General features: G+C 37.9%; 1 protein-coding gene across 2 annotated transcripts in view; it reads right to left on the bottom strand.

Annotated features, from left to right (window-relative positions):
• Window positions 1-25,207, bottom strand: part of CASK (calcium/calmodulin dependent serine protein kinase) — a 359,561-nt gene that overhangs the window by 284,115 nt on the left and 50,239 nt on the right. For both annotated transcript variants that reach the window (XM_047076095.1, XM_047076096.1), the window contains exon 2: window positions 9,228-9,340. In XM_047076095.1, coding sequence (XP_046932051.1) covers window positions 9,228-9,340 — 113 coding nt within the window. The remainder of the gene's footprint in view (window positions 1-9,227; window positions 9,341-25,207) is intronic.

Below are 25,207 nucleotides of genomic sequence, written 5' to 3' on the forward strand. Positions count from 1 at the left end.
ACTTTATCACTATATATTCCCATCAGCAATGTACAAAAGATCCAGTTCATCCACATTTTTGCCAGAATATAGGATTATCTTTTATTATAGCTATCTAATAGTTGTGTGGTAATATTGCATTGTGGTTTAAATTTACACTTCCCGAATAGCTAAGGATGTTGGACACATTTTCATGTGCTTGGTAGAGACTTACATAGTACTTGTTGGGAAAATGTTCATGTTTTCTACACATTGTGTAACTGGAGACTTTTTTGTTTGTTTTTTCCTCTATCTTTAGATGGTGCATTTGGTGTCATGTCTAAGAATTCCATATCCTAGGTCCTGATAAATTTCTGGTATGTTTTCTTTTAAAAGTCATGTCATTTTATGTTGTACATTTAAATCTATGATACAGGGGTGCCTAGGTGCCTCAGTTGGTTAAGTGTCTGACTTCGCCTCAGGTCATGATCTCACGGTTTGCGAGTTCAAGCTGCACATCAGGCTCTGTGCTGTCAGCACAGAACCCGTTTCAGACCCTCTGTCCCTCCCCCCGCCCCCACCCCTCCCCTGCTTGTACATGCTCTCTCTCAAAAATAAACATTAAAAAAAATAAAATAAAATGCAATACATCTATGATACACTTTGAATTAATTTTTATATAAAATGTTAGATTTAGGGGTACCTGGGTGACTCAGTCGGTTTAAGTGTCTGACTTCGGCTCAGGTCATGATCTCGCGGTCCATGAGTTCGAGCCCCACGTTGGGCTCTGTGGCAACAGCTCAGAGCCTGGAGCCTGCTTCGGATTCCGTGTCTCCCTCTCTCTCTGCCCCTCCCCCACTCACACTCTTTCTCTCAAAAATAGTACATAAACATTTAAAAAATTTTTTTTTAAATGTTAGATTTAGGTTGAGGTTAAATTTTTGGCCTATACATGTTCAATTGCTCTACCACCATTTGTTAAAAAACCACTACCCTCTCTTCACTGAATTGGGTTTGAACATTCGTCAAAAATCAGTTGGCTGCACACGTGTGGCTACTTCTGGGCAGTCTAATCTGTTGCACTGATCTAGGTGTCTGTTCCTCTGCTGGCACCACACTGTATTAATTCCTATACCTATAGAAGTCTTAAAAAATGGGGTAGAGTAATTCCTCCCACTATAGTACAGTTTTTCAAAATTGTTTTTGGTATTCTTGGCCTTTTGCCTTTCCATATATAATCTAGGATAAGCTTTCCATCTCCACAACAAATCTTCCTGGGGATTTAATTGGAATCGGAGCAAACCTATAGATAAATGTGGGGAGAAATGACATCTTTACTATGTTGAATCATCTAATCCCTGAAGAGAGTACATCTCTCCATTTATTTATATCTTCAATTTTTTTTCATGAGTGAGGTGTAGTTTTTACCATACAAGGCTTATACATGTGTCATGAGATGTATACCTAAGAATTTCATTTTGTTTTGGGCAACGGGTGAATAGCACAGTGTTTTTAACTATGGTTTCCAGGTGTTCTTTGCCAAGTATATAGAAAAATAGAAAAACAGAAATAGAATTGGTTTTGGTATATTCATCTTCTATTGTTGACGAACTCACTTATTAGTTCTGAAGGCTTGTTGCTGCAGATCCTTAGGATTTTGTACAGAGGCTTTCATGTCATCTATAAATAAAAAGTTTCATTTCTTCCTTTCCAACTTCTATGCTTATGTTTCCTTTCCCTGGCTTAGTGTGATTGCTTCCAGCACTAGGCTGAGTAAGTGGTGAGAATGAGGAGCCTTTCCTTGCTCCCAATCTGAGGAGAAAAGCCTTTTGAGTAAATTTTTCTGAAAAAAAAAAAATGTAAGATCTAGGTCTAGAGCCTTTTTTTTTTTTTTTTTGCATGTCAATATCCAGTTGTACTAGCACCGTTTGTTGAAAAGACCATCCTTTCTCCATTGCCTTTGCTACTTCAAGATTAGCTTTGGTCTCTTTTCTATTTGCTACTTAAAGATCTATTTCTGGGCTCTCTTTTTAATTGATCTGCTTTTTCTTTCACAAATACTACACTGTCTTGACTACTGTAGCTTTAAATTAAGTTCTGGAGTAATGTCAGTCTACCAACTTTGCCCTTGGTTGCTTTATTCAGCTATCCCTTAAATCAGGAGAAAAAAGTTACAATCAAAAATACATTAGGGCACCTGGGTGGCTCAGTCGGTTAAGCAACCAACTCTTGATTTTGGCTCAGGTCATGATCTCACAGTTCATGAGTTTGAGCCCCATAACCACAGTCAGCATGGAGCCCGCTTGGGACTCTCTCTCTCCCTCTCTCTCTCCTGCTCTCAATCTCTCTCAAAATAAGTAAAATAAACTTTAAAAATACAATTATACAGTCTTTCATATTTACATATGCAATTACCTTTACTGGTGCTCTATTTATTCTTATGGTTTTAGTTACTACCTAGTGTTTTCTTTGAGCCTAAAGAACTTTTACTATTTCTTGTAGGTCAGGTTTACAAATGATGAATTTTCTCAGTTTTGTTTACTTGAGAATGTCTTTATTTAACCTTCATTTTTGAGGTATCATTTTTCTGGATACAGAATTCTTGGTAGATCATCTTTTTCTTTCATCATTTTGAGTAAGTTATCATCCTATTCTCTCTGGTCTCCATGGTTTCTAACAAGAAGTCCACTGTTAATCTTATTAAGGATCCCTTGTACATGAGGAGTTACTTCTGTTGCTTAGGGACAGTTTGATTATGTAATATTTTTGCATTTACCCTACTTGGACTTTGAGTTTCTTGGATATGTACCTTTATATTTTTCATCACATATGAGAAATTTTTTGCCACTATTTCTTCAAATATTGTATCCCTTTCTCTCCTCTCCTTCTGGGACTCCAATTAGACATATATTGATGTGCTTGATGGTATCCCTACAGGTCTTTGAGCATCTGTTAACTTTACTCAATCTTTTTTTTTTTTCTGTTCCTCAGCCTAAGTAATCTTAATGGCCCTATCCTCAAGACTGCTAATTCTTTGTTGTCTGCTCAAATCTACCGTTGAGTCTTTCCAGTAACACTGTTTTTGTTTATTGTACTTTTCCATTCCAGAATTGCTATTTGGTTCTCTCTCTTCTTTAAATTTTGAGAGAGAGAAAGCATGCAAGAGAGGCGGGGGGGGGGGGGGGAGAAGAGAGAGAGAGAGAGAGAGAAAGAGAGAAAGAAAGAGAGAAAGAGAGAAAGAAAGAGAGAGAGAGAGAGAGAAAGAGAGAGAGAGAGAAAGAGAGAGAGAGGAAAGAGAGAGAGAGAAAGAGAGAGAGAGAGAAAGAGAGAGAGAGAAAGAGAGAGAGAGAGAAAGAGAGAGAGAGAAAGAGAGAGAGAAAGAGAGAGAGAGAAAGAGAGAGAAAGAGGAGAGAGAGAGAGAGAGAGAGAGAGAAGAGAGAGAGAGAGAGAGAGAGAGAGAGAAAGAGAGAGAGAGAGAGAGAGAGAGAGAGAGAGAGAGAGAGAGAGAGAGAGAGAGAGAAAGAGAGAGAGAGAGAGAGAAAGAGAGAGAGAGAGAAAGAGAGAGAGAAAGAGAGAGAGAAAGAGAGAGAGAGAAAGAGAGAGAGAGAAAGAGAGAGAGAGAAAGAGAGAGAGAGAAAGAGAGAGAAAATCTTAAGCAGGCTCCAAGCTCAGTGTGGAGCTCAATGCAGGGCTCAATTTCACAACCCTGGGATCATGACCTGAACTGAAATCAAGAGTCAGATGCTCAACCAACTGAGCCACACAGACCAGGCACCCCTATTTGGTTGTCATTTTATAATTTCTCTTTACTGATAGTTTCTATTTGGTGATATTATGCTCATATTCTCCTTTAGTTTTGTAAACAGTGTCATCTCTTTGAACACATTTAAAATAGACGATTTAAACTCTTTTTCTGGTAGGTCCAACAACTCCATTTGCTCAAGGATAATTTCTATTGATTACGTTTTTTCCCATTGTTGATGAGCCCTCCTTTGTTTCTTTGTAGGTCTCAATTTTTTTGTTGAAAACTAAACGTTTTAAATAATGTGTCAACTCTGGAAATTAGACTTTCCCCTCCTCTAGGGTTTAACTGTTACTATTGCAGTTTTTTGTTCCTATTTGTTCAGTGAGTTTTTAGAACTAATTGTCTAAAGTCTGCATTGTTGTGTGTGGTCACTTATTCTCTGCTTGGGGTTAGCTTCGTCTTTGCTCAGGGTCTGCATATGCATTAGGGTATACCTTTAATGCTCAAGGAGTTAACAACTCTGCCTTAGCATTCAATTCCTACTTGCACAGCCTGAAACTTGGCCAGAATTGAGAGCTTAAGGCCTTGTTAGGTCTTTTTTGAGCATGTGCACAGTCCTATACATGTGCATGGCCTTCTTGATTCCCAGAAATATATTGTAGCTTTCTCAGAGCCCCTATAGACCTCTCAGTACCCCAGCTTTTCTTTTTAAGCTTTTAGGTTAGCTTTCTGTTTGTCCCAACTGGTACTCTACGACCTCAGACAGCCATGAAGTTCAACTGCCTCTAAAAGTTTTCAACAAATGCCCCCAGGAAAAAGGTTTTTTGCAGTAGGCAATCTCCAAGTCAGGTGAAAAAAAGACAAGCCTTGCAAGTGGGGTCCCTACCAGGGAACTACCAGCTAGATCAAATAATGATAATTTCTTGGGCATGAGCGTTTCAAGGAGTTCCCTCCCTGTTCTGCCTCCTTTGGTGGCTGCCAAAGCTCCTGGTTTTCACCATGATTGTGAACTCTATTTTCAAGGTTACCATGGAACTGGAGAGAGGGGGATGGGAGTGGGAGGAGTGAAAATGCCACAAAGCCCACTGTTCTTAGCAAGAATCAGCACTTTTCCTGAATAAATACTTCCTGCATAGCTGTAAGCCTTTGGTTAATTTCCAGAGTCTGAAAAAGTTGATTCTATTTTTGCCAGTTTTCTCTTTGCTTTTATGGAGAGGAGAATTGTCAAAGGTCCTTACTCCTCCAATTTCACTGACATCATCTGCTATCTGGGACTTTTAGAATGAGATATTCTTAGAGACTAAGTAAACTGGAATCCAATCTATATTCTTTCTAGAAGACAATATTTTTCCAAAATAAAAACTGCCATTTTTGAACTTTTAAAATTAAACCATGAAGAATCAAGTTCCTTCAAGATCTCAAAAGTGTCAATTCAGTTTCCAATTCTATATATCTTACCTTCCTTAAAATTTCCTTGTAACACTTTGCCTAAATTAATTTTGATACCTATTTTTAAAACAAAAAAGGAAAATTTAATTAGTGGGTTAACAGAGTAAGAGATAAAATGTGTATTAATTAAAAGTTTTAAGATATTCATCAAGGAATTTCATTAATGGAGGTTGTGTATGTAAGTATGAAAATATCCTCCGATCAGAAGTAATATCCTAATATAAATTCACTAGGCTTTCATTTAATAAAAACTTGTTATTCACCTCATGTTCATAAGAATTGATTTCATTGTTTCATACATATGAAAGAAGAAACTGAACCAGTTAGGAATAATATGCCTTTTTACGAAACTAATAAAAGCTGTGGGCTTTCTTTCTAAGAAAATGAACACATATATATAACTCAGCTTACAATTTAAGGGGTTCTTGGATACCCCATAGCCTGTAAATTAAAAAACCCTACTGAGGGGCGCCTGGGTGGCGCAGTCGGTTAAGCGTCCGACTTCAGCCAGGTCACGATCTCGCGGTCCGGGAGTTCGAGCCCCGCGTCGGGCTCTGGGCTGATGGCTCAGAGCCTGGAGCCTGTTTCCGATTCTGTGTCTCCCTCTCTCTCTGCCCCTCGCCCGTTCATGCTCTGTCTCTCTCTGTCCCAAAAATAAATAAACGTTGAAAAAAAAAATTTAAAAAAAAAAAAATAAAAAAAACCCTACTGAAAAAAAAATTATGATATTAGTGGGAAAAACAGAAAACAGATATTCAAATAATTAAAATATCTTCAGCAGAGCAATGAGAATTTAAAACATTAAAACATACAAGAGGTCTCTGACATACAATATTTTATTTCAAAAGCTAAATTGTAAATTCTGTATTTAGAATTTATCACATGTTCTTATAAAAACAATGGTTGAAGACTACTAAACTGTAAGCCTCTTAAAAACAGGTGCTCTTCTGGGGCGCCTAGATGGCTCAGTCGGTTGGGCAGCCAACTCTTGATTTCGGCTCAGGTCATGACATCATGGTTCATGAGTTCAAGCCCTGCATCGAGCTCTGCACTGACAATGGAGAGCCTGCTCGGGATTCTCTCTCTCCCTGCCCACCACCCTTGCTCAAAATAAATAAATAAATAAATAAAATATAAGTAATTTTTTAAAGTAGGTGCTCCTTTTATCTGTCTTTATATTATAATGATCTAAGTAAACGGCATAAGTTAGGATCTCAGGTGACCCTTTACAAAGCCTATTTTACTCAATAATGTATGTGAATACAAATTCACTAAAACAGGAAAAAATATTGAGGCAATGACAAAGATCAAATAAACCATAAAGACAAAAATAAAAAAATAAAATGGAAAAATAAAAAATCAAATAGATTTTAAATTACGTGTTGCTTGAGAGACAGAATTATAACAGAACATAATAGTAAATACAGCTATTTCTAGATATTCTTATTTGAATTTATGGATTCCTTTTTGTCGTGTTAAATTTCACTTCAAAATATGTTTTCTCCTTAATACAGCATCTCCTACACTTAGCCATGAATGAGGTCATTTTTGGACCCTAAGAGTTTGTAAATGGACTGAAAGGGCAAAGGGGATAAGATGTTTTGCCTGTAGTGACTGCAAAGGTGTTAAAAGACACTGGGAGGGAGAAATTGGTCAAAGAGGTTTTATATAAATATTTATTATATATATATATCTTATATAATAAAATGTATCCAACTTAAAGTAAGATAGTGTTAACATGAGCAATAAGAGGATATGGGAACACCATTGCAAAAAAGAAAAAAAGGAAAAACAGGTGGGGGGATAGTGGAGATGAAATTTTGATTTTGGTTCTTGGTCATTGTGAGTCACTGTGCTAAAGACGACAGGAAAACTACATTTTGGCACCATAAATATAAAAGACAAGTTGTACATTTTCATCTGAATAACACTGAACTCTTACCCAAACCAGGTAAAATCATGAGTAATATGCAGAATTCAATTGGTATCATTTAATATGTATAGGTTGTGGCCTTACCATACAGGATCAATGAAATGACCTGGCCTTGTCTTCAGAATAGGGCTTGAAGATATTTATATAGCAAAAGCAGTGCCAAAACAATGAAGGAGTAAGCTACAATTTCAGTGACAGGCTCTCATATATTAGGTAAAGACCAGACAAACTCAGAGACAAGGACTACATGTCTACCCCTCCCCCTAAGTTTGGCATTTGACTCCCTAACTAGGTGACAATAAAAAAGAGGTTCAGCCTAGCAGTCCGAGTCTATGACACCAGAAATCCCTGCTGAAGAAATCTGTCAATAAACAACCTCAGCCAACTGAGAAAGTAATCAATTGACTCCCTGAAAATGTCTTTAGCCTGAAGAGATTTAGAATTAAGTATAACAATGAGCTAAATCAATAGAAAATTGGTATACTGAGTAACTGATTTAGACTTGTGATTTTTTTAAAAAAATTTTTTTTTTCAACGTTTATTTATTTTTGGGACAGAGAGAGACAGAGCATGAACAGGGGAGGGGCAGAGAGAGAGGGAGACACAGAATCGGAAACAGGCTCCAGGCTCTGAGCCATCAGCCCAGAGCCTGACGCGGGGCTCGAACTCACGGACCGCGAGATCGTGACCTGGCTGAAGTCGGACGCTTAACCGACTGCACCACCCAGGCGCCCCTAGACTTGTGATTTTAAACTAGACTCTTACTAAGTTCATCAACAGTAACAGAACATTTAAAGGAAATACAGATTCGACATATCCATAGGTTTAATAAACTAGGTTTACACAAAACTACCTCAAGACCCAGGAAGGTCTTATTATTGGTTGACAACTGAGGTAAAGAAAACCAAATACAGTATATTAAACTTGAATACAGGTAAGTTTTAGGAAATATAATTAAAGCCTGCTTGGAAGTAGATCTTAAATTCTGCTAAATTTATAAAATAATTTATATTAAAAAGTAATAATAGCCAATTCTAGAGTATGAGTCCGTAAGATCTAAAACCTCTGAATGTTACCATAACATCTTAAGGATTAAAGCACTTAAAAAAAAATCAGTGATTCCTGTAACAACTTCTAAGAATCTTCTATAATCAGTACATGGGTAATAATAATTCAAAGGGTTAAAAAAGTACTTAAAAGTAATGATCCTGAAAAAAAGATCTACAGAAAAAGATGAACTTGGAGCTCACAGTATGTGGGATTCTACTTTCCAAAGTTAAGATAACTGGATAAAATATAAATAGGCTACTCTGCCTTAGCTTTTCCAACTTCAACTATCAATTGCATTGTTCTTGGGGTAAAAAAAAAAAAAAAGACGAAAGAAGGCTATGTATTTTACTGGAGTGTTAAAAAGCCTGAATTTAGAAGACAGGCTAGTTAGAAAAATAAATGTAATCAATTGTGCCAGCTGAAGTATGAGCACATGGGAACTGTGGCTACACAAAACTAGGACTTAAACTGTGTAAAACTTTAAAATGCTTACATACTGTTTAAAAAGATTTGCATATAAATATGATTATCCATATCAAGGTTTTAAAACCAAGTTTTAAGTCTGGCAAGTCCTAACAGTACTGATCTTTCAAATTTTCACATATACACCCTAAGTGTCTTAAGCCAAATGTGATATAGGAGTCTTTTAGTTCATTTAGACCATAATCCTGAAGGTGGTAAATTATGGATTTGGAGGGAATTCTTAGTTTCTTCTGAATCTGCAATTATCATTATCTTTCCCATTATTTCCCCTCCTTCCCTTCCCATCCCTTGTTCCATATCACAGGAATCAAAATTAGACCCTAAAAAAGATATATACATATATCCAGATTTCACTGATCTTCATGGTGAAAAAGCATAGGCCTAGAGCAATCCTATATGGCTTTATAACTGTAAAGGACTCGAGCTATCTTTCAAATACCATTTTCTAGAATTGACAAGCTAGACTGGAATTTAAACTGTCTCCACCCACTTCCCACTATATCATACCCACCACTTCCCCACCCCCAGATGAAGGTTAGGTTGATAAATGGATTTGGGAGATGAAATAAAGCCAGACATCAAATAACTTACTTGAAATCCATCTCTTACCTTCTGTACTTAACCCTGGACTTGATGTGAACTTGGCTACATCAACAATTTTTACAGCAAATTGCTGCCCAGTTTCTCTGTTGATACATCGTCGTACAACACTGAAGGGACCCCTTAAAGAAAAAGAAGAAAAATACCAAGTTTAATTCAGTGATTTTCAGTCCCTGTTTCCCATCAGCATCTTACTGATGTTTCATTGTCTACTATGGCCATAGTTTAAGATCAAATTTAAGTAATGTAATTTTGAACATATTTTTCTATAATCCATGAGGTAAATAATTCATAAATTAGAAGTTACTAAGCCTGAATAGAACACAAATCTGCATTTCAAAATGACTTATTAAAATTTTAACTAGTATTCTTATACCCAAGGCAAATAATCTTTGTAATATTCTATACATATTATCAACATCTTAAACAAATAAGAAATCACAGTGGTAGCGCACACAGCTTTCACCTTTTGAAGCAGAAACTTAAGTCTTCCTTGACACCTTCCCTCTCATCTTACCCACCGCCTATCTAATCTTCACTAACAAGTCCTACGGCATTTCTCTCAAATCTTTCTCAGTCCTGTCCACCTCTCTCCATGTATCATACCCTAGTTTAAGCTATTACCATCTTCTAGCAGGACTACTAAAAAGCTGGTTTCTCTCATTCGCTCTGGCAGTCATGTTTTAAAAATGAAAATCTGATCATATGTTTCTGCTCAAAATCTCAGAGAAAGAAGGTATTTTCAATGCATAATATTTAGTTAAGAACCAAAACACATGAATAATTCCCAAATAGGAAAATACACCCTAGTAGAATCAGGTCAAAAGATTTGAAGAGGCACTTCACAAAGAGAAAGCCCTGCATGACTTTGTCCCAACAACCTCTCCAGTCTCACATGAAGTCACAGAAAAACCTATCTTCCTTAAACATCAAATTAGAATTGTTCTAAATTGCCAATGGAAAGGAAGTAATTTCTACCAGGAGAGCCACTGACCCAAGTCATTTGAGTCATCCAGCTCTCTCCCTAAATTGGTGGCTCTCAATACTGCCCATACAATTGAATCAACTGGGATGATTGTTACATACACACAGTTCCTTGTGATTGTTATCAAGTATCTGAACAAAAGATAATCCAAAGATTCATTTGTACATGCTTGGATTGACTATTGAATAATACAGAAGGCAACAGCAATATACTGTAGCTTATTTGAAAACGAGTGTGGTTTAGGTCATTAAATACACATACACGTATACACATGCATATTCCCCTCTCTGCTCAGGAAAAAAAAACACCCTCATTGGTCACTTACACTGGGACACCTGTGATACTGTTTGCCTCAAAGAAGGTTTGTCTTTCTCTCAATCAGGAGACAAGGAAAAGAATGTCATCTAACCCAGACTGAAACATTTCTCTAACATCATACAAATTAGTTGATTTCACGTGCCATCATCAGAACATCAATTACACCACAGCCTCAAATCTCTCTCTTCAAGCAATCTAACAAAGCTCAACTGGAAGGAAAAAAATAGTAATAATGGGCCTTTCAGAACTCTGAAGAAAGAGGACCTTTTTTGATAACCACTCAAAAATATTCAAAGATTTTCCTCCAAGAGAAGACAATATAACAGTGAGGCAGGACTCCCACAAATGTTTTCATTCTCAATCTGGATGTCTTACTTGTGATTACTTATCCTGACAACAGCAAGCAATTTCAGGAAATGCTTAATGTAATTGGTTTTTGTCCACACATAAACCCTTGGGATTCTATTTATATATACATTTGTGTTGTGTGCTTCAATTCACTACATCTTTTTGGAAATGTTCCAAGATCTGTATGTGGGATTATTCGTGGACAATAGAGTCATTTTTTTTTTTTACTTTTTCCTGTTTGAACAAAGGTAAAGAAGAAAGCATAGCTTCTCTCTCCACCCTTTTAGTAATAGTAAAATGAAGAAAGAGAGAAAGAAAGGGGAATACAGAGGGAAAAAAACGAGAAAGGGGTCTAAATCTGTGAATAAAAATAAAAAAACAAATCCTCAATTCTTTAGGCTAATTTTATAATGTGAGGGAAGGAAAATGAGTTCACTTATGAACTACCAATGACCTGAAGACAGGTCAAAAGTAAAGCATTTCAAGGATCTGTCCCTCAGTGGCACCCAGGGAATTAGAAAAGATGAATCAAATTTAGTACACAAAAAAGACAAACATACCTAACGTTTTTTCTTATGATTTAATCCACCAACTAGAAACTCAATGGAAACTGATAAAAATTCAAATGAGTATACAGTGTTTATAATTTTAGCAGGATCTGAGCACACTTATTTGGTTGACAGGTTAAAGACAGGCAAGCTATGAAATACTCTGGCTGGGTTTCTCATCTTAAAAAAGAGGGTGTAATAAAGTGTGTGTAATACAGTAAATGTTTTATACTTATTAATTATACGCAAATGATATGTTAAGCAACAGCAAAAGCTCAGGAGGCCTAGGTCTCGCCATGTATCTGGCCTAAATTCTTTGATGCTTGAAATTTCATCCTTGCATTTAGTCTATGGTGCAGCTCATTCCTGAGTATTTATGTGGGGGAAAATATTGACAGATAGTTGTAAGCCATCATCATAGATGACTATCTTTCTCATGTTTCTACTAATCCTAGCCAGCGTGTTAATCAAAATGAAATAAGATAACTGATAGCATTTCACATTTGATAAAATAGACATTCTTTATTCAACTCTTTTAGAGCAGTGAATTTTGATAGGGATTGTGGCACAAGGTTCCATGAGGCAGGTGGTGGCTCGCAGAATTCTGTTTTTAAGTAAAAGGTCAATTAAACCAGAATATGTTGCAAGTGAATATTGCTATACCATGGCCTAAAGTTTTAAAAAGAATGCAGCTGTGTCTCTTTGCAGACAGAGTCGTCTCCTCTGGTTCTCATTTATGTGAAAAAAGGTTAAGTCTAGGAAATAAGCAATTTTGATAGCAACAGTAAATCCATCCAAAAAGGAGACCAGAATTAAGTGAAATCAGGCTAGAATATAGTATGTTGGTTTCCAGGATAATAGGATAGATTTAACACAATGCATCTAATTTATCTTCCTCCCCAAACCCCTTTCAAATGATATCAAAGGGCTTATCATTTTTTAAAAGGGACTGGGAGAAAGGAGAGGTGATAATAGTAATAATCAAATTTGAGGAAGCAAAAAAGCAGATAGAGTAGTAACTGACTTAGCAGACTCAGGAAAGCTGAAGGACAAACAGAAAAGAGGGAACGTTCAAAACCAAACCCATTCATTTACACTCCAGGTTCTTCAAGAAGCTCTTGAATTGGCAGCACCAGATAACCCTGAACTAGAGGTTAAGTGAGTGGGGCTAAAAGAACAAGGTTTGAATGAAATGAAATCTCGAAAGCAGCAGGTAGAGTGGTAGATCCCCTCCATACCCATACTCCATACCACTGTGCAACTGCGCTACCGCCATCCTATCAGAGGCCCATTCTCTAGAGAGGGTAGAACATAGGGTCTGAGAATCTGGGGGGGGGGGGGGGCACAAGGCAGTTAAGGAAGTGGTTACTAGTAAGTGGAAAGCAAGGGGATTGAGTGATCACTCAAATTGAATGTAGACAATCCCAGCCCCTTTCTCCTTAACAAGGGGGAATGTTAGAAGCTAGAGCTTTATCCTTCAGGTAGGAGAAAGATTTTCTGTTGCGTTTTATGACCAGCCCAGAAGGAAAGATCTATAGATAATGACTTGAACTGCTCAACGAGCTCTGCCCACAAATTCAGAGCTCTCAATCAGCTTTCAATTCATCTCCTGCAGGGTTTCCAACCTCAGCACTACTGGCATTTTGGCCTGGCCTGGATAGTTCTTTCTTGTAGGAGGATGTCCCCTGCATTGCAGGATGCTTAACAGCAATCTCAGCAGCACCCCTTCACCCAGTTTTGACATCCAAGAATGTCTCCAGACATTTGTCCCCTGGGGCGGGGGGGCAAAACTGGCCCCAATTGAGAACCACTGCTCTAGTATTAATCATGAGTAGACAACCAAACTCCCAAAACATCTGGAGAATAGTCTCTAATTTGGAAGACCAAAATCTCAAAACAAACAGAATGAGCAACCAAAAGGAAGCAGACTAAACAAGATAAAAAACTTCAAACTACTATTAATATCCTAAGATATTACAACTATCAAACAAAAACAGAACTTTCAGAAAATATAAAAAGGGCTCTTGAAAAATAAACACCTTGAGAAATTTAAAACTCAACAGAAGGGCTAGAAGATAAAGTTGAGGAAATGCCCCAAAAAGTAAAGCAAAAAGAACAAAAGAAATGGAGGGAAGAACTCAAAAGAATAATCCAAAAACATTTCCCAGAACTTAAATCATGAGTTGCCCAGGTTTAAAGGACCCACCAAATACTTTGCACATGCCACCTGTGGAATTTAAGAGCCAGATTCTCAGAAGTGGAGGTAAGGGTGTGCTAGTAGGGGAGTATGATATGGTTCACACACCAAGATCAGGAACCAGAATGGCTTCTGATTTCTCAGTGGCAACATGAAAAGCAAGAAGATGACAGAGCAACACCTTCAAAGTCATGAAGGAAATTTCTAACTTTTAATTCTATATCCAGCCAGAAAAACCAATAATCATAAGGATGATTTCAGACATGAAAGAGATCAATAAATTACCTGCAGTACATCCTTCGTGAAGAAATTATTTTAAGATATGTTTGCCAAAACAAGAGACTAGATCAGCGAAAAGGGCGCCAAGAGATGCTAAGAGGAGGTCCAACCAACACAGGAGATACATAAAAGGAACCCCCAAGAGGGTAACGAAACAGGACCTCTGGCTGACAGCAGGGTGTCAAGGAGAGGTTAACTAGTCCAGACTGGGAGCTATCAAAGGTTTCCCCTGCCACCTTTTCAACCTCAAAACAGAAGGACCGGGGGTGCTGGGCCCATTCTTCCATTTTGTTTCTTCCAGCCAGGGGCTGATAAGATTTCTGCTCTTCTCTGCTACCTGGAGAGAAGATGCTCATTTCACTCCATAGCAGTGTTCTCCTTTGGTATATTCCTGAGAGCTGGAGGCAGTGGACTGAAAAGCAGGAAAATGCAGGGCAGCCCAAGCCTCCTGACCTTATTCCTGTAGAACAGTAAACCAGCCCCATACCACAGTACTAATGTCCTGCCTGTGAGGAGCCCCACATCCTGGGATTTAGCTGCGCCCTTGCCATTCGACTTCCCAGAAGGGGCTCCTATACACTCTCAGGGTATCTGAAGCCAGACTGTGAACAAGAGGTTCTGTTCAGCTTCTCTCCTCCTGAGAGTCTTCGTACAATAGTGGTAATATTGCCCTGTCCTACTCGGTTTGTAAAGCCTAAAAAATATGCTTTTTAGGCATACATACCTAGGTGGTAAAGCTATAAAGAAAATCAAAAGAAATGATTAACATAAAAGCCAGATAGTGGCTATGTGGGGAGGGAGGCTGTGATTGGGAAGGGGCACGCAAAAGGCTTTTAAAGGTACTAATAATATTCTATTTCATAACCTGGATGATGGATTCATCAGTTTTCGTTCCACTATTATTCTCCAATACACACACACTTTACAGACTCCTCCATACATACATTTCCCAGTTAAAAAAATGTTTTTAATAGTTCAGAGTCACAACCTTAAGATCTTGCTAACCAAAGGTCTTAATTTTTTACATATCTGTACAAATTATCTTAAGTGACTTGATATCTATAAAAGAAAACAGTGTTTGCATCTCAAACATAATAAAGTCAATATGAATTATATTCATTGTAATGGGGTGAACTCTCTGTGCATATCACAGGACTAGAAGCTTCATTACTTTATAATGAATTGTGCAATGTACCACAAGGGATACAGGAAAATCATGAACAAAAAAGAACCAATTAACAAAAGGAAAGAGGAGGATGGGGTAAGTGAAGACCAAGTACAAATTCATATTATATACATATATATAAAAACATATACACACATATTTGTAAATATATACATGCATACACATACAGTTGACGTGCAGTCAGTCCTCATTATTTGTGGAGTATTTACAAAGTCACTTACTAACATTTGTAACCTAAAATCAATACCCACTGAACTTTCAGTCTTTGGCAAACACATGCCTAAAAGCAAAAAATTTGAGTCACCTGATGTGGATGTTATTAGCTAAGGGTGAATGAGGTGACACTCTGCCCTCTTGTTTCAGCTGTCGTACTGTAAGCAAGTGTCCTTTTTGCCATTTAGTGCATTTTTTCACATTTTGTGCTTTTTGTTGCTAATTTTCATTCTTTAAAATGGCCTTCAAGTGTAGTGCTGAAGGGCTGTCTAGTGTGCTTAAGTGCAAGAAGGCTATGAGGTGCCTTAAGGAGAAAATACATGTGTTAGATAGGCTTCATTCATAGAATGAATTATAGAGCTGTTGGTCAGGAGTTCAATGTTAATGAATCAACAATATATATGAAATAAGGGATCTTTAAACAAAAATACACATAAAACAGGTTATGTATTGATTTGGTTGAAGAAAATGTGACCAAAGACTCACAGGAACCTAACCCTGTATTTCCCCTAGGGGCAATGGTTCAGCCTTCATTCAGTGTTCATGGCAACTTTATAGAACATAACCACTGCAAATAATGAATATCATCTGTATGTGTGCATATGTGGATATGCACACATGCATATATGTATTAATATTATGTAACATATATTTATAATATATATTAAGGTATTTAGAATATAAACTCAATGAGTACCTGGTATATACTGGACCCTCGATAAATATTTGGCGAACGATGTATCAAAAATAAACTAGGAATGAGCAAGCCACTGTGATATAAAATTTATATCACACAATTTTACCCATGTATATAAAACTGAAAAACTATGGTACTTCTACTTACCTGTTTCTCTACCCATTTACTAAGCCTCTATCTTCCTACTACTTTCTATACAGTTCTGATGTTAGTTGAGGGAAATAAATGGCAGGTGAGTAAAAAGGAAACAAAGTGAAAATATAGTAATAATGACATTAGCAGTAAGAATAAAATCTTACGAACTACATTTTATAGACACAAATATATAAATAATAGCTAATAAAGACAATGATGGTCTTTTCCTCTTATTTCAATGCCGTTAGTCATTGCCACTAAGGAAGAGCTCATACATATCATTCCATCAAGAAATCTTTCCCCTGTTTTCCTGTAGCTTTGTGGTAGTGATAGGAGAGGGATATAGTTCTGACACTTTTTTTCTCTTTAATACTATAGGTACCCCCCTCCATCCTCCAACACACACACTTACATATACATACCAAGCTGGGTTACTTTAGTTACAGTGACTAAACCAAAGGAAAAAACTTTGCCTAATCATAGCTACTGCCAAAGAAACACACATGATGTGGAAAATTATTAAAATCAAAGTCTCAGGAACTGTTGCCTTGAATTTTAACAATTAAAGAGCTGACAGAGGAATTAAGCTCAGTACAATTCAGACTGTTCCTTGAAAATAGAAAGGGGAGGCTTATTTGAAAAAGTTGGTTGTAGATCTCCAATAAGCTAACAGAACAAATCTAGCTCAACTGTCAAAGCTGAGTAATTCAAAGAGTTAAGACTAACATTTACTAATTCAGTACTTGTATTGGCATAATTAATACCTCTGTCAAACCCTGTGAAAAGTTCAGTGAAAAGTTTAGGAGATCTTTCTTTAGATTTTATGTAGCATACCATTCTCTGGTCTGAATCTACATAGGATATATTCACCACTTCTTCGAGAGGTCTGCAGGGTACATATAACAATTCCTGCTAATCCAAAAGTTCTGGAAAACTTGATTGATATGTGTGTTTGTGTGTGTGTGTGCATGTGTTTGAAGGGCTGGGGTTAAGGCCATGGTAGAAGCATATGGACTCTTGGTCTTTGTTAGCTCATATATGATGGAGCATGTATCGAGAGACTTGCTAACAGAAGAAAAATACTTTCATAATAGATATGAAACATAGGAAGAAGAACAAAGGAGGAAAAAAAGGAAAAAATAAAACATATGAAGAAGTATAAACACATCCCAAAGTAAGAAATTTGACTTGGTTGTACATACTTAGGCCTTTTTAGCTAAATGCATAAAGAACTTCCAGGTTATTGGTTACCAAACACTGACATTAAACAAATTCTATTGATATTTGCACATCTTATTCATTTACCTCATTTTCCCCAACGGAAAGATCCCCCCCCCACAGTGCAGACTATTTTAATAAAAGATTAATAAAGCAATCTTTGCCCTCAAGAAACACCTAATCTTAACAGATTGTTATTGGTACATACACATAATCTTAGTATGCTATAGAACAAGGTATTAAAATAGTATAATACCCCAGGGTTTATTATCTGTGGATAGGAAGGCAGTCAGAGAAAGCCTCTATGAGACAGACACTTAGGAAGGCTTAGAAAGATGAATACATTTTTCACACCAACAAGGGAAAGGGGAAAATTCAAGAAATTAGTAGTAGCATGTAGAACAGACTACAGCCAAGTCAAAGCATGGTTTGTACTAGATACTACAAGCTATCTGGTGTTACTGGTGTGAAAAATTGGAGGGAAAGAAGCGGCTAGAAAAAAAAGGGGGGCAGAAGATACGTTGAGGGGGTGAGTATGGGCCAGTTAGGAAGTTACCCCATTAGCCCAAGCCTGAGGTGACAAATACCTAAACCAATACACTAGAGGCAACTGAGATACTTAAATCGACAAAGTAGTGAATGATTAGCTTGGGGGTCTGTTGAAAGAATGACTTACAGATTTCTGGCAACAGTTACTAAGTAAATAATGACACCATCAAATAAGGGAGGAGCTATATGAGAAAGAGTGAGTACAAAGCTGAAAAGGAGACACGGGCCTGTGAGTTGTTTGTTTATTTTTGAGAGAGAGACAGGGCGTGAGCGGAGGAGGGGGGGGGGGGAGAGAGAGAGAGAGAGAGAGAGAGAGAGACACACACACACACACACACACACACACACAGAATCCGAAGCAGGCTCCAGGCTCTGAGCCGTCAGCACAGAGCCCTAGGTGGGGGCTTGAACTCACAAGCTGGGAGATCATGACCTGAGCCAAAGTTGGACGCTTAACCGACTGAGCCACCCAGGCCTCCTGGCTGTGTTTTGAAAATACTGATTTCCAAAATATTGATTTCCACAAACTATCCAGGCAGAGATCTATAGAGGACAATTAGACAGGAATATAAAGTTCAAGGAAGGGATCAACATGCAGATGATGAAGACAACACCAACTACCATTTACAGCATACCATTTGCCAAGCATGGTAAGAACCTTATATGGATTCTCTATCTGTAATATATACCATTACTTATCATAACAGCTAAGAAACTATTGGCCCCCATTTTATAGATTAGGAAAACTGAGGCCAAGCCAGGTTGCCTAGGCCTAGACAGACAGTGAGTGGTAGAGTCAGGACTGGAACCAACATATGGAAGTCCAAGATCTAAGTTCTCAGTCTCCACACTCCCTAAAGGAGGCATGAGTGAACAGAAGGTAACTGAAGCCACCGATGTGAATGAGAGTCCTTAAGAGTACAGACCAAAGAAGAGTCCCAGAAAACATGAACATATCCCCCCATTTCTCCAAAGGGAACTGCTGGAATCTCTGCCAAAAGACTACAAGAAGCCCAGAAAGAAAAATAAAATTGCTAAAGGCGGGCTCTTTAGAACACAGTATTTTATAGAAATAAACACAAAGACCAAGTGCTTAGCGGGCTCTGCCCTAGGCACAAACACAAAGATTCTCCCTATTCTTCTCAAGGCTGGCACAAGAAAAGCAAAATTTCCATTTTTAAATTAAGAGCTGCACATTCACATTTTGCTATTTTTCTACATGTGGGACTATATATCAGAAACTGGCCCAATGAAAATATTCAGTGGAGAAATAACTGTTTGGAAACTTGCTCCTGACTTTCTACTAGTGTTCATGAACTTAATTACTTACAACTAGTACTAAAATTATCGCAGTTGTCAAATTCTGCGTGCACTAATCTTTATAAACTGAAACTAAAAATTACAGAAGTCTGGCAGCATGAAGTTATATTGTAAATCGTATTTATAAAAGAAGTGTGTGCTGTTAACATGTCACTAACATGGTTTTCCAAATGCTACCGTATTCCTCTAATAGTATTGTTGCCTGCTATTAACTAATATTTGGGCCGAGAAATTACTATCTTCATTACTAGGGTTTTTTGTTTTGTTTTGTCTTTTGCCAGCGATACTTCTGTATCATAGTACTGTTAATCTCTTCCCACTCACAACTACATTTTATGGATCTCCCTAACAAGTTAGATCTAGTTCTGAAATGAAATTATCTCATGTAAATTACATAAATTAGTGAAAGAAACCTCAAGGCCGGCAATACACTCCTTTCTCTGTTATTCATTTTAGTTGCATTCGGATTATGCAAAGTTTACACAGTAACACAGAAACAAAAACGTATTTGGCTAACACTCTCAATTGGGGTTTCCCACATTGGCATCTTGTGGAGTCCTGAAGGAATAAAAGTTTCTCTGTCAAGTTTGGTCAACAGCATATGAAATACCCCCCCAACTGCACCCCATGTCCACATTAGACGTCAGCAGCTAAGTCTTGCAGTCGGAAAACCATCACTCATGTTGCACCTATCACTAGTGTTCCCTGAAAAACCTATTGGACACGATGATCTAGATTTTAATATTTATAATACTACAAATTGCAAAGCTGTAATAGCTGTGAAATAGTCCGATTTCAAACTTTTTTCTGAAACGAACACTCTCCCACCCAAACACAGCACATAAATTGTTGTTTAAATTCTTACAGCAAGGGAGATAATCCAATTGTTTGCTCAGTAAAGGATGGAAAAGATTTAACTATGCAATTTAAATGTCTATTCATTAATACTCCCAAAAGTAATTTGCTTTTTACAATCGTTAATATAAGCATATTCAGCAGGCAATAATGTAACCTCTGGTCTTTTAACCAAAAAACAGTTAACAAAAAGGCAAAGCATACAAAGGAATAAGCATTTATACCTAATTACCCAGCTCAGTGCAGGGCAGCAGAAAATAGGTTTTGAATCATAATTGTAGTAATCAGTTTCTAGGTCTAAAGGAGATGATCTGGAAAATAACTGCTTTAGGGAAAAAAATCAGAAAATAAGAGTATAAAATAAGTGGATATAAACTGTTTAGGCAAGATAGTAAAATTGAATATTCAAACAGTTGGGGAATTTTTCAAGTTAGGTAAGAAACCAAAGTCCCTGAATGTTACAAAGAATATGCAAGTCAGTAATGCATAGTTAGTAATTTTTAACCAGTTTCCCAAGGGTGGATCAACCTTTCAGTGGCTCATGTAAGGATTTCCTTTTAATCAATAAGGCACACAACACAGAGGACAAGAAGAGGAAAGGACCATCGTATCCCTCAACGTGTCTGCAAGTAAACTCCTGAGCTTTTTAATCTCCCTTCTCCCGATCCCAGTTGAAGGCCAAGTCCACATTTCCTTCCAGTTCCTTAGCCAAAAATTATGGTGCCATTCTTGATCCCATTCCTTCACATTCCAATTCCAATTCATTAGGAACTGCTCCTGGCTCTATTTTGCTGAGATCTTTATTTTCATTTGTTTCAAGAAAATCTGTAGCCAACTGTTGGAACAATTTTATGACAGCTGAATTAAAACTCCCATGAGATAATTCCAATATCGGATTCAAGTCAGTGCTGGCCTAGGTTGAAGGTCTTTTCTCATTCAAATTGTGGTTTTCCTGGTGCTTAGCAAATATCTCGGACATTTTGGTCTCTATTAGGCTCTTGATCAAAGAATCTTCTATTTTAGCAGGCAGTCACCCTGTTTAGGTTTACTATGGAAGTTCTTGGGTTCTTTTCTGGGCTTTAGTTCCAGTGACAGTTGCTTAGTTTTCTGAATCCTTACAATGCCGTTTTGGTCTGCTTCCTTTTTCTGGTGCTAAGGCTCCCAGTCAGTCCCTGCTGACGTCATCTGCAGGGACAAAAGGTGTCTCCCAGGACCACTGGCTATCCCTGGGCAACCTTGGAGAAGGAGGGGCTGGTCAGAAGAGGGAAAACAAATGACCACTGCTGCTGCCATAGCCACCTACAGATCAGCCTGCCTGCTGGGCCAGTTGTAGAGCCAAGGCTGGTATAGCCTGGCCTTTGTTCTTGTTGCTCTTGTAGGCAGATCAGGCGACTGGGGCCTAGGTTGTGGCACGGGGGCTGAAACGGACAGGGCTTTGATGCTGCTGGCAGATCAGACCACCCACCAGGGGCATTCTTGCTAGGGCTGTGGACAGATTAGACTGCCCACCAGGCTCCAGGTGTGGAGTCCCACTAAGTCTCTGTAGACCTTCCCCTTTCCTGGTCCTTTGACTAGAGAAAACAGGTTTTTGCTTCTGCTTTCTATGCCTTTTGGTTGTTCTCGGTAGTAGGTCTCTCTAGCACCCAGTCCAGGAGTAAATGGAAGGAAGAAAAGAAAACCCAGTGAATTTACCACGTGGTTATTCCTCAAGTACTGCTACTTTACCTTCTTCCCAATTCTGAGTCCTTTTATTGCTGTCACTTAAATAATTTCCAAGGCATTGATAGTTGTACTTCCAGGAAAGGGGCAAGAAAAAGTGAGTCTAAACTATCTTGCCCCAGAAATGGAAGTTGGTGCATTTTCAAGCTCCTGCATTCTGGCTGGTGTTTGGAGTCCATTGTATTCAAAATTAGGGGATGAGTTACAGGTCTTTTATGTCCAATGTATCCAGTAAAAAATAATAGCCATTAAACTTGTCAGGTCTATGCTATAGCATTCCGTGAGTCCTGGCTCAGAATTTTAAAGTCTCAAGCAAGTAACTGATGTTTCTCAACCTTTTGGGGTTTGGGGAATACTGAAGTAGCCAAAGTATACTAGAATAGAGGTACCTTTTCTGTGATCTCCACACATAGGTGTGTGAGTAGATGCATGCATACTCATACACTCACTCACCTTCACAGCCATCTGGAGTCTAAAAGGAGATCTAAGATACTAGAATCTCTTCAATGTACTTCAGTCATGGCACATTGGTTGGAAAATGGTGTTTTTAATAATCTCCTTATTTGATCTTACATATTATTGAAAGGAAGAAAGTTAGGGGTTACACGAATCCACATAAATAAGGTTATACATAATTAAAGATCAGCTCTTAATAAAGGACCTGTTGGGTGACAAAACGAGTTCTTTGGACAAGGATTTTCGCTTATCCACTCTGCATCCCTAGTATATAGAACTATGGATGACATTATGCTAGAAGAAACTCAATAAATGTTTTCTGGATGGACAAATGGACAAATAAACCCATTTTAGGATGCACAAACAGGGGTGTCATCTTCAAGACACATTATGTAGTTATATTTTACTTCATCTAAACTTAGCTTTCTAGCTCTTTAATCTCTGGGAGATTTTCCTTTCTCTAGTAGAAATAAAACTTTTAATTTGTCAATGCCAATTACTGAAAGGCAGGCAAAAGTTGTAAAATCATACGACATGTGCATTTTTAAATACTTCTTCAAAAATAAATTCTTTTGTTTTACTAGAGATGTTGCATGCCAATTCAAAATCCTTCTAATGCTACCATAATTAAAACTCAAAAAGCAGACTTTTTTACTTTTAACATGTGGTAACATCTGTTCTTAAACACTTTGTTTTAATGATTTAAAACAGGCCTTGTAAACTTGAGGCATTTTACAAAAGCAGTATCTTGTAATGGCAGAGACCCAAATATAGCTCCTAAAACTCAGAAAGCTTTTCAACCTAGAAGTTTATAAAATCAGCTGTGATAATGATTAGCTCAAAATTAATTCAAGCTTTTTGTTTATTTGAATGTTTAAACAGTTTACAAAAAACAAATTTCAGTTTGTATAATCTGACAAGATTAAATAGGAGCCTCAATCACAATAGTAGTTTACCATAAGATATAACCAAATGGAAATAAATGATTTCTTTTATCCATATGATCACTTTTTTGCATGAAATTACAAGTAAATAAACTCAATTAAGACTTAGAAGACAAAGAAACTTCACAGCTCCTAATTAATGCCGGATTGAAGACTAAATTTTAAGCACAAGCTTAAATCTGTAAATAGACCTAAGATGAGATCATGAAATTAGAAACCTTTTATAACCAATGACTATTCATCAATCCATTAAAAATCAATACATATGCAATTACTATTTATTGTCCCTTTTTTTTTTTTAACATTTATTCATTTTTGAGAGTTAGAGACACAGAGCATGAGCGGAAGAAGGGCAGAGAGGAAGACACAGAATCCGAAACAGGCTCCAGGCTCTGAGCTGTCAGCACAGGGCCCGACGTGGGGCTTGAACTCACAGACTGCGAGATCATGACCTGAGCTGAAGTCAGACGCTCAACCAATTGAGTCACCCAGGCACCCCAACTATTTACTGTCCCTCAACCAAAGCCTGTATTTTATAGCAGCCTTTAAGGAAAAAAATGAGGAATGAAGCATGAAGAGTATCTAGCACCCATACAAAACAGATGGGTTGAGATCACAAAAAAGAACAAGATGTTTTTAATGTATGAATTTTTTAGGCAGCTCCACTGAGTGACCAATGAAATTTCCAAAGGGAAAGAATTATTCTACTAGCCAAGAATCCTTGCACATTAAAATAGCATAATGAACTTACAACTTCCTTTCAGTATGCCCAAGCAACCAAGAAGTACAAACACTCCAGCTGCAAATATCCCTTGAGTATGAAAAAGTCCCTTTCAGGAGAAGTCACTTTAACTCTTAATGCACTAACTTTTCCTCTTTGAATCAAAGCCATCACAGCATAAACAGAGCATGGGCTTCAGATCTCAAAAGACTTGGGGCTGAATCCTGGATCTGCCCCTCACCATGATGACCTTTGGCTAGTTATTCAGTCTCTGTGCATCCACTTTATTTAAACTTTAAAACAGAGAACAGCTACTTCACAGAGTTCTGAGGGGATAAGAGAAGGCGTAAAGGGCTGTGCCTGGCACATATGCACAAGAGGGGACTTCTTCAGGGGGTCATCTGTTACAAGCATCTCTTTACTCCTCCCCTATAAAAGATGAGACGTCTCCTATACTACTAAGGTGCCATTTCACTATCAAAACTAAAAGTCAGGAAAGAATTAGGGAGAGTTCTGCTTCTAATAAGGGTGAAATAGGTAACCAGGACCAACCTTTCTACAGAAGAACAAAATAAAACCTGGATACACACACACACACACACACACACACACACACACACACACACACACACTCTCTCTCTCTCTCTCTCTCTCTCTCTCTCTCTCTCTCTCTCTCCTTCTTGAAAGTATAAATATCTTATAAGGTAATTAAATTTTGCCAGTTGAAGATCTAGGAGAACAAGAGAACCCACAGCAGGAAGCTCAGCCTCACACAGCTACTTTTATCTGTAGGGCAACTCACCAGTCCTGAAAAGCAGCTGCCTCATAGGGCTCATATGGCCTCACAGGAAAGGATGGGTGAAGAGAAGCCTTGCAGTGTACCTGAAAGACCAATCCTCACTCTATTCTGGTTTCTTCTGAAAAGCTAGGCCTAGGGTGGAGGTGAACCCAAAGCAAACCTAGCCTTGCATGGACTTGGGAGTGTGGCTCTTCCTTATCTGCTAGCCCACAGAATCTCAAATCTTAAAGTTGGATTAGGGCATGAGGGCACCTGGGTGGCTCAGTCGGTTAAGCATCTGACTTCAGCTCAGGTCATGATCTCACAGTTCATGGGTTCGAGCCCCATGTCAGGCTCTGTGCTGACAGCTCAGAGCCTGGAGCCTGCTTTGGATTCTGTGTCTCCCTCTCTCTCTGCCCCTCCCCTGCTTATGCTTGCTCGCACACGCTCTCTCTCAAAATAAATAAACAAACTTAAAAAAAATTCTTTAAAAAAAAAAGTTGGATTAGGGCAGTCCCGGTCA

The sequence above is a fragment of the Lynx rufus genome, unplaced genomic scaffold (assembly GCF_022079265.1).
Source record: "Lynx rufus isolate CCGP_SWC_20201006 ecotype Redwood Valley unplaced genomic scaffold, mLynRuf1.p SCAF_14, whole genome shotgun sequence".
Lineage (NCBI taxonomy): Eukaryota > Metazoa > Chordata > Mammalia > Carnivora > Felidae > Lynx > Lynx rufus.